We start from the raw sequence: 16,246 nt of genomic DNA on the forward strand, positions 1-16,246 counted from the left end.
CATTAAGAAACATAAACAACAAATATAATTAATCCTGAGAAAACAAGAGATTTTGAAAGCTGAAGTCCTGGGGGAAAAAAAATGACACAGCACCTTAAAGGTTAAAAGCATCGTTGGTGGATCATATTAAAGTCATTCTGTGGGCGGAATAGCAGGAAGAACATAGCTGATCATCAGATTAGTGAACTAGAATTTCCCTGAACTTAGTGCACAAGTACAAAGAGTGATCCAAGTTAGATCCACAAGTTCCTTTGAAATAGGAGTGACCTAGAAGATAAGAAGTTTTGGGGGAATATCAAAGAAGTGACAGAAGAAAATTTTCTTTTTTTTTTTTTTTTTTTTTTTGAGATGGAGTCTCGCTCTGTCGCCCAGGCTGGAGTGCAGTGGCCGGATCTCAGCTCACTGCAAGCTCTGCCTCCCGGGTCCACGCCATTCTCCTACCTCAGCCTCCCGAGTAGCTGGGACTACAGGCGCCCGCCATCTCGCCCGGCTAATTTTTTGTATTTTTTAAGTGGAGATGGGGTTTCACTGTGTTAGCCAGGATGGTCTTGACCTCCTGACCTTGTGATCCGCCCGCCTCGGCCTCCCAAAGTGCTGGGATTACAGGCTTGAGCCACCGCGCCCGGCCGACAGAAGAAAATTTTCTAGATCTAAAGAAAGACATTGGTCTTAAAAATGGAAATTACCTATTGGCAAAGATCACTGAAATTTAGGACACCAAAGCTAAAACCCCAAATGCTTTCAGAGAGAAAAGCCATTTGCCACAAATAGGAAGATATCAGATTAGCATCATCTTCTAATTTGCAACATCACATGCTAAAAACAGAACAGTGCCCTCAAAATGAAAATGTTCTTGAACCTAGAATTCTGTTACTAGCCAAATGTGTTTAAGTATAAAGACAGTCCGGGTGCCATAGCTCACACCTGTAATCCGAACTAGTCAGGAGGCTGAAGCACAAGAATTTCTTGAACCTGGGAGGCAGAGGTTGCAGTGAGCCGAGATTGGCCACTGCACTCCAGCTTGTGCAACAGAACAGACCTCTGTCTCAAGAAAACCCAACAACAACAACAAACACAAACACAGAGGCAAAATACAGATGTTTTTAGATGTGCAAAAAGTGCAAAAGTTGAATATCCATGAATACTTTTGGATAATAAATTGGAAACACTCAAAATTAACTTTTATATGGAATTTAACAAATAACTATGAGCAGTTTTTTGTCTGTCATATATTTACTTAGAAATGTAAAGACAAAATAAAAGCTAAAATTACGTATTATTTGGAAAGCAACAAAGATATGATAGGGTCTAATCAGATTTGATGGTGAAACACCAGGCTGTGGTAGATGCTCTTAACCATTCTTCCATTAGCCAGCTTGAAAGTGAGCCAACATGTCCCATTTTCTGTAAGTCACACTAATGCCTATAGCATACTGTGACCAGCCCTGCATAGTGTGAAGTATTGGAACTGAGAGATTATTGGAATAGTTTAGAAAAAAATCTTCAATAAGGTGGCTGGATTCAGAATCATGATATAAAAATCAAAAGTTTTTTTCAAATCAGCATATCTCATTTGTTTTTTTCTAACATTTCTAACTTGTATTTTATAAAAGCAGCAGAACTTTTAACATGCCAAATAACTAAAAGAACACAAAAGGCATACTTTTGCTGGGTGAAGGTATTCCCTTCCTCCTCCCATAATTTTAGTTCTTAGGGGAATTTTTGTAGAGCTTGACAAGCTAAACTTACTCTAAAATTCACATGGAAAGGAAACTATACAAGAAATTTTGGGAAAAAAGGCAGGCACACAGGCAGCTTTGTTCTGCTATCATCAGTCCATGGTGTAAAGTTAGAATAATTAAAACAGTCTAGTGATAACGGTAGAGGAAACAAGTATATGCATTTTAGGAAATGTAGCATGTCATAAAGACAACATTGCAAATTAGTGCACAAAGCCTGTACTAGTTGATGCTGTGGAGAAATTTGGCTATCCATTTAGATAAATTGAAGTTATGATTTTGCCACATACTGTAACATAAATTGCAAAATAAAATATATAAAAGTACAGCTATCTTCCACTATCTAAACTTGCTATTCAACTACAGTATCCAGTTAGATTTGGATTCGAGGGGTATTTTTATTAACCTGAATGCCAAAGGCCTTCCTATGAAAGGCATAAAATCCATAAGCTATAAAAGAAGATGAATGTATTTGATTTTGTCAAAATCTAATATAAACATGTCCATTTGATGAACTAATCTATATAAAAAACTTAATCTACTTTTCTAGCGAATTCTAGGGTAGGAAAATTCTAGTGATTGTAGGGTAAGGAAAAAGTACTTTCTGAGACTATTCTTAAGGATTTATGTTTGTTTCTTAATTTCTGTCTTACAGATCAAGGTGCAGCAAAGCCAGTTTTTAGTTTCTTGAACAACAATTCCTCTAGTTCAAGTACACCAGCCACTTCTGCTGCTGGTGGCATATTTGGTAGTTCCACCTCTTCTTCCAATCCACCCGTGGCTACCTTTGTGTTTGGACAGTCCAGCAATCCTGTGAGCATCTCTGCCTTTGTTAACACTGCTGAATCCAGCACCTCTCAGTCTTTGCTATTTTCTCAAGATAGCAAACTAGCAACCACATCCAGCACAGGTACAGCTGTCACCCCATTTGTCTTTGGTCCAGGAGCCAGCAGTAATAATACTGCCACCTCTGGTTTCGGCTTTGGAGCCACAACCACGTCTAGCTCTGCAGGTACATTTACAAAAGAAAAAAATGCATTGTAATTGGATGGGCTTTACTTATTAGCAAATAACATATAGCAGGTTATCACAAAATGGTGTGAATGCCTTTTGGTCATCTATACCAGGGTTGTTTTAATTAATCACTGTGTGTACAACTTTAACATATTTACCTCTTGGGAGCCATTTTTCTAATTGTGGTAAGAGTGTAATACTTAATTTTTCCAAGCTTTGTTTTTTGTTTTTGTTTTTTTTCTTTTGAGATGGAGGCTTGCTCTGTCACCCAGGCTGGAATGCAGTGGTGCGATCTCGGCTCACTGCAACCTCCCTCTCCCTAGTTCAAGCAATTCTCCTGCCTCAGCCTCCCAAGTAACTGGGATTACAGGTGACTGCTACCACACCCGGCTAATTTTTGTAATTTTAGCGGAGATGGGGTTTTACCATGTTGGCCAGGCTCGAACTCCTGACCTCGTGATCCGCCCTGCTCGGCCTCCTAAAGTGCTGGGATTACAGGCGTGAGCCACTGTGCCAAGCCCCAAACTTTGTTTTTAAAATGTTAGGTTGTCAGTAACCAGACACTGGAAGTTGTTTTATTAAACATCAGTCTTTATTATGCAGTATATATATATATATATATATATATGCACATCATGAGGCAATTTCTGCACACATTAGATTTCTGGTGGGAGACTTTTCTGAGATATGTTCCTTTACCAAAAATTGTTGGCTGTGAAGGTATGGAGTAGTCGTTAACTGCAGTTTTTGTTTATATGAATTTAGTATGTTTCACTAAATAATGGCAGAGAGAGTTGTATTCTCAATCATTATTTAAAACTTGTCTTGATGGAATTTGGTTAACAAGGTAAGAATCTGAAAAGAAGCTTGACATTTGCTTGTGGGTTTACAGAAATTTCTTGAGGATAATCTGACATTAGCCACCATGGTGACTTAAGTGTCTTTGGGCCTCCAGGATCCTCCTTCGTATTTGGAACTGCACCTTCAGCACCATCTGCCAGTCCAGCATTTGGTGCTAACCAGACCCCAACATTTGGACAAAGTCAAGGTGCCAGCCAGCCCAATCCCCCAGGCTTTGGATCTATATCATCTTCCACAGCATTATTTTCCAGTGGTTCTCAGCCTGCACCACCTACTTTTGGGACAGTGTCAAGCAGTAGTCAGCCCCCTGTGTTTGGACAGCAACCTAGTCAGTCTGCGTTTGGCTCTGGAACAACTCCTAATTCCAGTAAGTGTGCTGTGATGCTGTTGTATCTGTATGGGTTTTGTATGTCTTAAAATATTTTCCTTTGAGCTTGGAAACCATTTGTATGTCTAATTTTAAAATTACCTCTTGGCTGGGCATGGTGGCTCACGCCGTAATCCCAGCACTTTGGGAGGCCGAGGCGGGCGGATCATGAGGTCAGGAGATCGAGACCATCCTGGCTAACATGGTGAAACCCCGTCTCTACTAAAAATATGAAAAATGAGCCGGGCATGGTGGCAGGCGCCTGTAGTCCCAGCTACTCTGGAGGCTGAGGCAGGAGAATGGCGTGAACCCGGGAGGCAGAGGTTGCAGTGAGCCAAGATCGTGCCACTGCACTCCAGCCTGAGCAACAGTGCGAGACTCCGACTCGGGGGAAAAAATTATCTCTTGTACTTGGCGGAATAGAGAGGTAATATAGTTGGATTTATATGTAAACAACATTCCCAGATTTCACAGACTTACAACTTTTTAAGGTAGTAATGTATTTTAAAGTGTTAATTTTTACTCTGACTTAAGTATGAGATTCATTCAGTCTGGTTTCTTCTCAACTCTGAATTTTTGGGCTCCCAAGGCTAGCTTTGAAGTGCATTTTCTGATCCTATTCATGATTGGATTCACATCAGGAAGTTACCCCAGGTCCAGTGCTCTCTCCTGAGGCAGTCCTGCTGAGTTGTCTCATGACACTTCCTATTTACTGATGATACCAGCCTTTCCATTTGACCTACATATTTAAATAGGACTAATCAAACTGTATTATAATCCTGTATTTTCTTAAAATTGTTGATTTTTTTCTAATTGTGAAATATAACTTGTAGAAAGGGGTGTAAAATATAAGTGAACAGTGTAATATTAAAGCAAATGCTATATAATAACCACCTGGGAGCCCCTCATACATCTGTTTTTGAAAACACTCCTCTCTTTCTCCACTCTAATGATGACCACCGCTTTGTCTTTTATGGTAATCGCTGCTCTTTGAGTTTTATTACTGCATTTATTGGCCAATATATGCATCCCTAGAAAATGTAGTTTTGCTTGCTTTTATATATAAATGAAACATTACTGTATGCAATCTTTTGATTCTTGACTCTTTCGCTCTAAGGTTTCTAAGGGTCATCCATGTTTTGCATATGGTTTGTTTATTGTCATTGCCATAGAGTAAATCATTGTATGAATGTACTGCAGTTTATCTATTTACTGTTGACGTATGTTTCAGTTGTTTTTAACAACTAGGAAATGCTACTCTGCACATTCTTATATATGTACCTTGGTGCACATAAGTATGTTTTTCTAGAGTATATATGTTTTTCTAGAGTTTTTCTAGAGTATATACAGTGGCATGGGATTGCTGAATTAAAAGGTTTGTATATCTTATACTAGAAGACAATACATACTTTTCCTGTTGGATTCTGCCAGTTCATACCCTACTACAATAGTGTATGAGTTCTTATATGTGGCTTCTATTTGATTTCTCATGTGTGTGAATTCTTTTTAAAAAGTGTTGTTGTTTTTTTTTTTTTTGGCCATTTTTCAGTTTGGCTTTTGCATATGGGTTTGTAAAAGTTCTTTATGTATTCTGGTTATTGGTACTTTGTCAGTTAATGTACATACTAAAATTTCTCCTGTTTTCTGGTATATACTAACCATTTTGATCAGGATTTTTTCCTCTAATATGAAATTGGAAAGTTTCGATTTCTTTCACACAGTTAACATTTTTCTCTGTCGTCTTCTTTTTTTATGTTTTTTTTAAAGACGGAATCTTGCTCTGTCACCCAGGCTGGAGTGCAGTGGCGCTCACTGCAACCTCCGCCTCCTGGGTTCAAGTGGTTCTCCTGCCTCATCCTCCCAAGTAGCTGGGACTACAGGCATCCGCCACCACACCTGGCTGATTTTTTGTATTTTTAGTAGAGACGGGGTTTCACCATGTTAGCCAGGATGGTCTCGATCTCCTGACCTCATGATCCGCCCACCTCAGCCTCCCAAAGTGCTGGGATTACAGGCATGAGCCACCACGTCCAGTCTTTCCTCTGTCTTCATGATATAGAGACGGTATATGGTTAGATCAGGATTCAGATTATGGAAATGCTGATTATTGCTGAGCCATATGGTATACTGTAACTTTCTATCCTATACAGAATTTTGTTTCTCTGACATTATTGACTTCCTCTCTTTGTTAATTTTTTTAATTTAAAGAGCAATCAATTTTATAAACTAAATACAAAGAAAAAGTCAATTTTAGGGAGATCTTTCTTCCAGTTAAAGAATTGAGACAAGGCTACAAAGGCCCTAAAAATTAGCGTCACACTGTTGTTAAAACTTGGGAAAGGACAGCATTTTAGGGTGAAGGTTCTCAGTTCTATAACAAAGTAGACCTGGATAGTAAAGATGTTAGAGAATCCTTTTTTTAAATTTTTAAAAAATGTTTTGAGACAGGGTCTTACCTTGCACCCACAGACTGGAGTACAGTGGTAGAATCTCAGCTCACTACTGCCTCAACCTGCTGGGCTCAAGCCATCCTCCTGCCTGAGCCCACCAAGAAGCTGGGACTACAGGCAGATACCACCACTACACCCATCTGTTTATTTTTGGAGTGGTTCGTGGTTTGTAGAGATGGGGTTTTGCCATGTTATCCAGGCTGGTCTCGAAATCCCGAGCCCAAGCAGTCCACCCACCTCAGCCTCCTAAAGTGCTAGGATTATAGGTGTGAGCTACTGTGCCCAACCAAGGTGTTAGAAAATTCTAGGCTCTGGGTAGCAGCATAACTATCCAAAAAAAAAAAAAAAAGCCATACTACAAAGTCTAGTAAAGGTCATTCCCACAGAAAACAAAGCATTCATTTTGTCATACATAGAAATGTAGTTTTAGTAATAATCCGGAAGCATTTTTGATAAAAATGAAAACCATATTTTAAAGTTTTTCATTTTTAAAAACTGATATGTGTTATTTTGTTACATACAATGTATAATAATCAAATTAGGGCTTTTAGGATTATCCATCACCTTGAGCATTCATCATTTCTTTGTGTCGGGAATATTTCAGATCTTCTCTTCTAGCTATTTTGAAATATACAATAAATTATTGTTTACTGTGCTCTCAAATACTAGAATTTATTCCTACTATCTGGCCTTATGTTTGTATTCATTAACCACCTTCCTTTCCTACCACCACCCCAACCAAGCCTCTGAACCATCATTCTGTTCTCTACCTTTATGAGATCAACTTTTTTTAAGTTCCTATGTATGAGTGAGAACATTGAATGTTTGTCTTTGTGCCTGACCTATTTCACCTAACATAATGTCCTTCAGTGCCATAGATGTTGTAGTAAATGACAAGATTTTATTTTCTTTTAATGACCAAATAGTATTTCACTGTTTATCAAATCACATTTTCTGTAGCTGTTCATCTGTTGATGTACACTTAGATTGATTCCATATCTTGGCTGTTGTGAATAGTGCTGCACTGAACATTGGGTACAGGTATCTGTTTGATATACTGATTTCCTTTTCTTTGGATAAATAAGTAGTGGGATTGCTGGATCATAAGGTGATTCTATTTTTAGATTTTTTGAGAAATTTCCATACTGCTTTCCATATGGTTATACTAATTTACATTCATACCAACAGTGTAAGTTTCCATTTCATTGCCAGCATTTGTTAATTTTTGTCCTTTTGATAGTAGCCATTCTAATGGGTGAAATGCTACCTCATTGTGGTTTTGATTTGCATTTCCCTTATGATAGTGATGTTGAGCATTTTTTCAGGTGTATTGGCCATTTGTGTGTTGTGTTTTAAGAAATGTCTATTCAGATCCTTTGCCCACTTTTCAGTGGGATTATTTGGGTTGTTTGTTTTTTGTTTTGCTGTTGAGTCCTTTGAGCTCGTTGTGTATTCTGGATATTAGTTCCCTGTTGGATGAATAGTTAGCAAACATTTTTTCCCTTTCAACAGATTTTTCACTCTGTTGATTGCTGCTTTTGCCTTGCAGAAGCTTTTCAGTTTAATATAGTCCCTCTCGTCTATTTTTTTGTTGCCTGTGCTTTTGATGTCTTAGCCATAAAATCTTTGCCTAGGCCAGGGGGGGTCCAATCTTTTGGCTTCCATGGGCCACTTTGGACGAATTATTGTCTTCGGCCAAACATAAAACACATTAACACTAACAAACAATAGTTGATGAGCTAAAAAAGAAAATTTCAAACAAAAAAAATCTCAGTGTTTTAAGAAAGTTTATGAATTTGTGTTGGGCAGCATTCAAAGCCATCCTGGGCTACATGCGGCCTCTGGGTTGGACAAGCTTGGCTTAGACCTATGGTCTGTTCTAGAGCATTTCTCCCTATGTTTTCTTCTAGGAGTTTTGTAGTCTCATGTCTTACACTTAAGTGTAATCCATTTTGAGTTGATTTTTATATAGGATGAGAAGTAGGAGTCTAGTTTCATTCTGCATATGGATCTCCAGTTTTCCAAGCACCATTTACTAAAGAGAGTATCCTTTTCCCAATACGTGTTCTTGTCATCTTTGTCGAAAATCAGTTGGCTGTAAATATGTGGATTTGTTTCTGAATTCTCTATTCTATTCCATTGGTCTGTGTCTTTTTATACCAGTCTCATATAGCTATATATGGTAAGTACAGCTTTGTGTAGTGTATTTTGAAGGCAGATAGTATACCTCAGATTTTTTCTTTTTGCTCAGGATTGCTTTAGCTATTTGGACTCTTGTGGTTCCATATGAATTTTAGGATTTGTTTCTCTTTCTTTTCTCTTCTCTCTCTCCTTCCCTCCCCTACCCCTTCTCTTTCCCCTTCCCTCAACAGTCTTCTCCACGGAGTCTTGCTATGTCGCCCAGGCTGGAGTATAGTGGCTCAGTCTCGGCTCATTGCAGCCTCTGCCTCCCAGGTTCCAGCGATTCTCCTGCCTCAGCTTCCTGGGTTGCTGGGATTACAGGTGCACACCACCACGCCGGACTAAGTTTTGTATTTTTGGTAGGGACAGGGTTTCGCCATGTTGGCCAGGCAGGTCTCGCATTCCTGACATCAAGTGATCCACCCACCCGCCTTGGCCTCCCAAAGTGCTAGGATTATAGGCATGAGCCACAGCGCCTGGCCAGATATGTTTCTGTTTCTATGAAGAATGTCATTGGTAGTTTTGGTAGGGATTGCATTGAATCCATAGATTGCTTTGAGGAGTATGGCCATTTTAACAATAATAGTTCTCCTGATCCATGAATATAGGTTGTCTTTACATTTGTTTGTGTTCTCTTTAATTTCTTTCATCAGTATTTTCTAATTTAAAAATATAGAACACTTCACGAATTTGGGTGTCATCTTTGTGCAGGGGGCCATGCTAATCTTCTTTGTTCAAGTTTTGGGTATGTGCTGCTGAAGCAAGCACTGAAAGAACTTTTCTCACAGGGTCTTTTAACCTGTTCCTCCTACCAGGCTTTCTTGGCTTACTGTTTAACTGTACTCTTGGGAAACCTCTTTTTACCATTCTTTTGGAGATTCCTTTTAGCTTCATGTAAGAACCCATTTCCTGGGTGTCATGTGTTCCCTGTTACTCCCTTTTTTGCTGATACCGCACATCTTCCAGCGATTCTTGAGGGTTCAGGGATGAACATTTTGAGGCCATACATGTCTGCAAGGATCTTTATTCTCACCCCATGTTTGGTAAGATTTTGATTGAATATAGATGTAGATTGGAAATCATTTTTATAATTTCAAAGGCCTTTCTCCATTGTAGACCTTTCTGGCTTCCAGAGTTGCCTGAAGTCTTGATCTTTGCTCTTTGGCCTGTTGCTTCTTTCTGGAATTGTTAGACTGTCCTCTTTTGCCTCCGTTGTTCTGATACATCAGGATGTGTCTTGATGTGGGTTCGTTTTTATCCTTTGTGTAGGGAGTGCAGCATGCTCTTTTGTGAACTTCCATTTTGGGGAATTTTCCTGAATTACTTATTTGAAGATTTTGTCGCCTCATCCTTCCTTTCCTTCTTACCTTTTGTCTTCGTGTCATACTTTCAGAAATTTATCCTTCATTACCTGTTCTGTTGAGATTTTAACTTCCACTATTTCTTTAATTTTTAAGTATTCTTTTTCATTTTCTGGATGTTTCCTTTTTATGCCCCTCTGGGTTCCCCCCACCTCCACCCCACCCAACTGCCAGTGGATGAAGTATTCTTTAAAGATACTGAATTCAGATTTTTCTCCTTAAAGTTTTCTTTGCTGAGTCAGTTTTCCCAAAATTGCTTTTATTATTTTTGTCTCAGAGTTGTTCAAATGTCTGGTTCTCCTTGGCTACCTGTAGTTTTTAATGGGTGTAGGACACATAAATACCACTTAAATCCTTTCTACATTGACAGGGCTTATGGATCTCGAATTTCATTGTAGATTTATCTGGTTTATCTAGCTTTATTTTACTTGGGAAAATTTGGATGTTAGTATCCTTTGTTCTTTCCACTCAGTTTGTCAGATTCCCCAAAGAAGATGCATCCAGTCTCCTGCTTGGAGGGTATCAGGGAACTTCCATTTATTTGCCAGTGTTCTGGGAGCTAAGATTGGGAAGATGGCTGGAACACTCGGTATTTAGTGAATATTGACCTACTCTTAATTCCCGTTTTCAAAATGATATTATTGCCCTTAACTGTATGTGGTGTTTCTCAGTCCAGACACTTCTACAAAGACTAAAAGACTGAACTTCTGTTTTGGTGGGGTGGAAAAGGAGAATTACCATCTTTTTTTTTTTTTTCTTTTCCTTTTGAGATAGAGTCTCACTCTGTTGCCCAGGCTGGAGGGCAGTGGCAAAGTCAGGGCACACTGCATCCTCGACCTCCTAGGCTCAAGAGATCTTCCCACCTCAGCCTCCTGAGTAGCTGGGATTACAGGTGCACGCCAGTATGCCTGGCTGATTTTTAAAAAATTCTTATAGAGATTGGGTCTCACCATGTTGCCTAGGTTGGTCTCAAACTCCTGGGCTCAAGCAATCCACCTGCCTCGGCCTCCCAAAGTGCTAGGATTACAGGCATGAGTCACTGCACCCACTGATAATTACCATCTTGGTGTGGGGAGGGATTGATCCTGGGTATCTGCTTCTAATCAGATACTCTGCCAACCTTTTTTTTTTTTTTTTTTTTCCCTAAAATTCCCACGACATCCTCTCTTCCGTAGGTATCTGAAACCTGAACATTTTGGTTATGTTTGGTATAAATGCAATTGCTTCTGTTCTTTCCCTGCTGCTAGTTCAGTATCACCTCTGGTCAGCCTTCTAGCTTCTAAACCTTTGTTGCTGTTATCACCTCTCTATCTTTGTAAAAATCCCTTGTTGTTGTTTTAATGCACTTTTCAAAGAAGATAGAGCTAAATGTATTTGTTGATTTCACTATCTTTAACCAGAAGTCCAGGCTGCCCTTTTCCCCTTGGTCATAGGTAAGTTGTGTGATTTGTTGGAGGTGTCAAGTGAGTACTATGTGTCAGTGGAGAAAATAGTTTTCTTTAGATTAAAAGACCAAAATATTTTAACTCTTTGCATGTTTTTATACGTAGAGGTCAGAGTCATTAATTTAAAAACCTGTCGTTTTGCAGCCGGGCACGGTGGCTTACGCCTGTAATCCCAGCACTTTGGGAGGCCGAGGTGGGCGGATCACGAGGTCAGGAGATTGAGACTATGGTGAAACCCCATCTCTACTAAAATACAAAAAATAAGCCAGGCATGGTGGCACTCACCTGTAGTCCCAGCTACTGGGGAGGCTGAGGCAGGGGACTCGCTTGAACCCGGGAGGCGAAGGTTGCAGTGAGCCAAGATTGTGCCTCTGCACTCCAGCCTGGGCAACAGAGTGAGACTCCATCCCTTCAAAAAACCCTATCATTTTGCCCTAATGAAGTATTTCTGCTTCAACTATTGTAGGTTCGGTTTTCCAGTTTGGCAGCAGCACTACAAATTTCAACTTCACAAACAACAATCCATCAGGAGTGTTCACATTTGGTGCAAATTCTAGCACACCTGCAGCCTCAGCCCAGCCTTCAGGCTCGGGGGGCTTTCCATTTAACCAGTCGCCAGCAGCATTTACAGTGGGGTAAGAGAATTTTTTATTGAAATGGAGAATTTACATTGGTAAGGGTATGTGCATGTATATGTTTTGTTTTTAAAAGTCATCAAGAAGGCCGGGCGCGGTGGCTCAAGCCTGTAATCCCAGCACTTTGGGAGGCCGAGACGGGTGGATCACGAGGTCAGGAGATCGAGACCATCCTGGCTAACACCGTGAAACCCCGTCTCTACTAAAAATACAAAAAACTAGCCGGGCGAGGTGGCGGACGCCTGTAGTCCCAGCTACTCGGGAGGCTGAGGCGGGAGAATGGCGTAAACCCGGGAGGCAGAGCTTGCAGTGAGCTGAGATCCAGCCACTGCACCCCAGCCTGGGCGATAGAGCGAGACTCCGTCTCAAAAAAAAAAAAAAAAAAAAAAGTCATCAAGATTCAGTATGGTTTGGGTAAAATTAAATATGTTCTCCAACATAAATTTACCATACTACAATTCTGGAAGATTGTATTACAGTTTGAGAAAAAACTAGCAGTAGCGTGTGTGTTAGGTATAGCAGAAAATGTACATAACAACGTGAGTCTACTCCCCCCCCCCCCCCCCTTCTGCTGCTCATGGTAAATGTTGGCATTTGGAAATTTTGCTCAGAGCATCATGTCACATTATGAAGTTTTTATTTTTCACAGGTCAAATGGGAAAAATGTGTTCTCTTCTGGAACTTCAGTCTCTGGTCGGAAGATAAAGACTGCTGTTAGACGCAGGAAATAAAGGTCACATTGGTGTTACACGCAATTTTAACAACAGCTGGTGCCCTGCTTTCAGATACTGGATTGTACTTTGTGCTGGGGTTATCTGAAGTCAGATCTGCCTAAGGACTTCTTTAATTTTGGAATTTTCCTCCTTTCTTTTTCGTTACAGAAGCCCCAACCTGCCTCACCCACCCTTTTTAAAAAATATAATAGCTAGACTGGTGACTGATTCTTCAGCAAAAATATTTTATGATCCAGCAGATTATTCACTGATTTGACATAGTCTGGCTGTACCCAGGAATGGAGCCTGCACGGCGAATGGCTTTGTATAGAACCTCTTTGTCTACACCATTATGTGTGCTGATAAGCGTTTACAGAACGCGTTGAAATTGTAATTATATCTGAGGAATTCTGTATAGATTAGAATTCTGTATAGATTAGAGAATGTTGAAACGGATGATTTCTCTGCTGAGTTTGTGCTGGTGTATGTGTGAAGTGAGTGAGTTGGGTGTATTGTGCACTAAACTTTTCTGATAGAGGAAGCCTGATTAAAGAATGGTCCGTGCTAAGGACTTGTTAGATCTAGTTCATTCTCCATTTAATAATTATATGCTATTTCTATATTTTCATTCTTCTATCACCTGTCTTGCCTTTTTCATTATTTTATTATGAAACTTGTGTAAATACAATTTTGTTTCTGTACTTTTTTGGCATAACATAAATCTGTGAACTTGAAATTTGAATTTTGTGTTAGAGATTTTTTTGTTGTTTGTTTAGTCTTGTCTCAGATTTTATTATGTAAATCCCATTATTCAAAGTTGCCTAAATCCATTTGGAAATCTTTAAAAAAAATTGGGGATTCTTAAAGTTGAATTTATTGGCTTTTCTGATCCAGTTTTGTTTGGACCAAAAACCAGTATTGTACAAAGTATTAAGCATATATTTTTATATTTACTAAAATGGACTGTGGTGACTTTGGATAATAAGGAAAAGTTTAATATTAAAGCCATGTTTATTACAGTATAATTAACATGATAAACCATGGGATAAATGCCATCAATAAAAAATTATGACATACTTTTTGTTCTAGTTTTACCTCATAATGAAGGCACACAGTATTATTGGGATGGGACTTTTTAAAATAAAGGTTAACAGTGTCTCATTAGAAGAATACATTGACGTGATTTAGACAACTCCTAAGAGAAAGGGAAAGTATCTGAAGGCACAACATATAGAAGGTTACCCGTACCCTACTTCTTGCCTGGTGCTATGAATCATGCCTAATTTGCACATCGACTTACATACCTTTTTTAAAAGTTGAAAATAAACATGCACAATTCATTTCTCTTTGTGCTTCTATCTTCCTTGGTAAGTTACTGGATAGTGTTTATTAAAATTCTTGGAGATACATACACAAAAACTAGTTGTTTCTTGGTATGTGCAGAAGAAATTGTTCCCAGAACCACACTCCCCACCCAAATCCCCCGCCCCCATACCAAAATCCACAAATTCACGCATACTCAAGTCCAGCAGTGGACCCTGCAGAACCTGAGCCAACCCTCTGAATGTACAGGTTTTATATCCCATGAATACTGTGCTTTTGATCTGTGTTTGGTTGGGTAAAAAAAAAAAAAAAAAGCAAAAAAAAAAAAGGCCATGATAAGTGGGTTCACAGTTCAAACCTGCATTGTTCAAGGGTCAGCTGCACTTTCTTTTGTATTATTTTACTGCATTCTTTTTTTTTTTTTTAAACTGGACTCCTGTGGTCCATAAAAGAGCTCTTGGAACAATGTTTGGTAATTTTATTTTTCAGTTTGAATGTACAGTTATTTGAATTGTGTTCAGTTTTAATTTGCTGAACTTCTGGTTGGTTGGAGTTTCTTTTTTTCCAAGATGGAGTCTTGCTGTGTCACCCAGGCTGGAGTGCAGTGGTGCAGTCTCGGTTCACTGCAACCTCTGCCGCCTCAGTTCAAGCAATTCTCCTGCCTCAGCCTCCTGAGTAGCTGCGGTTACAGGTGCCCGCCACCACGGCTGGCTAATTTTTGTGTCTGTATTTTCAGTAGAGACAGGGTTTTACCAGGTTGGCCAGTCTGGTCTTGAACTCTTGACCTCATGATCTACCCGCCTCGGGCTCCCAAAGTGCTGGGATTACAGTCGTGAGCCACCGCGCTTGGCCTGTTTGCAGTTTAAATTTAGAATTCAAGGTATTTTTCTTACTTGAGATGTGTTAGTACATCAAATGCTGGTTGGGGGTAGAAATTTCGCTTTCTTAGCAGTATACATTTGACACCTGTTCAGGAGGCCAAATGTGGCGATGAATACTGGAAGAGGTAACTGGGAATTGTGTCTTACTGCAGAGAAGTTAATTCTTAAACTTTGTAGGTTAGTTCTTAGCCATTCTCTAAGCCCCTATGGCTGAAGCATTCTGCTTTTCTCTAAAAATTGCTAGAAATAATGTTTACTTTTATTTAGTACTCTTTAAATAAAAAGTCACCGAAACCATACTTAGTCTGGTTTATGTTAAAAATGGAATCTTTAGCCCCCAACCTGAGAAGTCTATAGGACTGCATTCAGAACTTTGGGCTTTTTCCAGTCTGACTACTTTAATTCTTGGGAACCTCCGCCTCTTGGGTTCAAGTGATTTTCCTGCCTCAGTCTCCCGAGGAGCTGGGACTACAGGTGTGCTCCACGACACCTGGCTAATTTTTGTATTTTTAGTAGAGACAGGGTTTCGCCATATTGGCCAGGCTGGTCTCAACCTCCTGACCTCGCTCGCGATCTGCCCACTTTGGCCTCCCAAAGTGCTGGGATTAACAGGCGTGAGCCACATGCCCGACCTTGGTTTGGGTTGTATGCTGCATACACAAGTGAAAATTGAGGATATTTGTGGATAGCAGGGAAAACAAATGTTGGAAAGAAAGTAATGAAAGCCCATACTTCTCATGCTGGGCCAATGAGTAATGAAAATGGATTGACAGGGTCTCCCTCTGTCATCCAGGCTGGAATGCAGTGGTGCGATCATAGCTCACTGCATCCCTCAACTCCTCAGCTCGAGCAATCTTCCTGCCTCAGTCTCCAGAGTAGCTGGGGACTACAGGTGTGTGCCACCATGCTAAGTTTTTTATTTTTTGTAGAGACGGACTCAATATCCGATCCTCTTGCCTTCCAATGTGCTGGAATTACAGGTGCGAGCTACCGAGCCCAGCCAGGAATTTTTTTTAATGAAAAATCATCTGAAGGGAGGAAAGTCATGTTCAGAAACTTTAATTGAATAATTAGGTAGGTGTTTTTACAATTTGGTTGACCAGAGGACTGGTGGCTCACTGAATGTACCGTTAGTAGTATTTGGCAGGGTATGTCAAATACATGTTCCTAGGACCCCATCACCAGAAACTGACTGGGTCCAGATGGGGTCCAAAAGTCTGTATCATCAAATAAGCACCTGGCTGACTGATGCACTGAGGTTTGGGGGTGTCACTTT

The 16,246-nt window shown here is 39.9% G+C and overlaps 1 protein-coding gene and 1 non-coding gene across 4 annotated transcripts in view; one reads left to right on the top strand and one right to left on the bottom strand.

Annotated features, from left to right (window-relative positions):
* NUP153 (nucleoporin 153) overlaps positions 1-13,842 on the top strand; it is a 94,611-nt gene extending 80,769 nt beyond the window's left edge. For all 3 annotated transcript variants that reach the window (XM_030928447.1, XM_030928449.1, XM_030928448.1), the window contains 4 exons: positions 2,395-2,751; positions 3,709-3,981; positions 11,885-12,053; positions 12,703-13,842. In XM_030928447.1, the coding sequence (XP_030784307.1) occupies positions 2,395-2,751; positions 3,709-3,981; positions 11,885-12,053; positions 12,703-12,784 (881 nt within the window). In that variant the 3' untranslated portion in view covers positions 12,785-13,842. The remainder of the gene's footprint in view (positions 1-2,394; positions 2,752-3,708; positions 3,982-11,884; positions 12,054-12,702) is intronic.
* On the bottom strand, positions 9,279-9,380 carry LOC115897106. Its single transcript, XR_004057051.1, has one exon. It is a non-coding gene; the product is annotated as a U6 spliceosomal RNA (small nuclear RNA).
* Positions 13,843-16,246: the final 2,404 nt, after the last annotated feature.

This window comes from Rhinopithecus roxellana, chromosome 4 (genome assembly GCF_007565055.1).
Source record: "Rhinopithecus roxellana isolate Shanxi Qingling chromosome 4, ASM756505v1, whole genome shotgun sequence".
NCBI lineage: Eukaryota > Metazoa > Chordata > Mammalia > Primates > Cercopithecidae > Rhinopithecus > Rhinopithecus roxellana.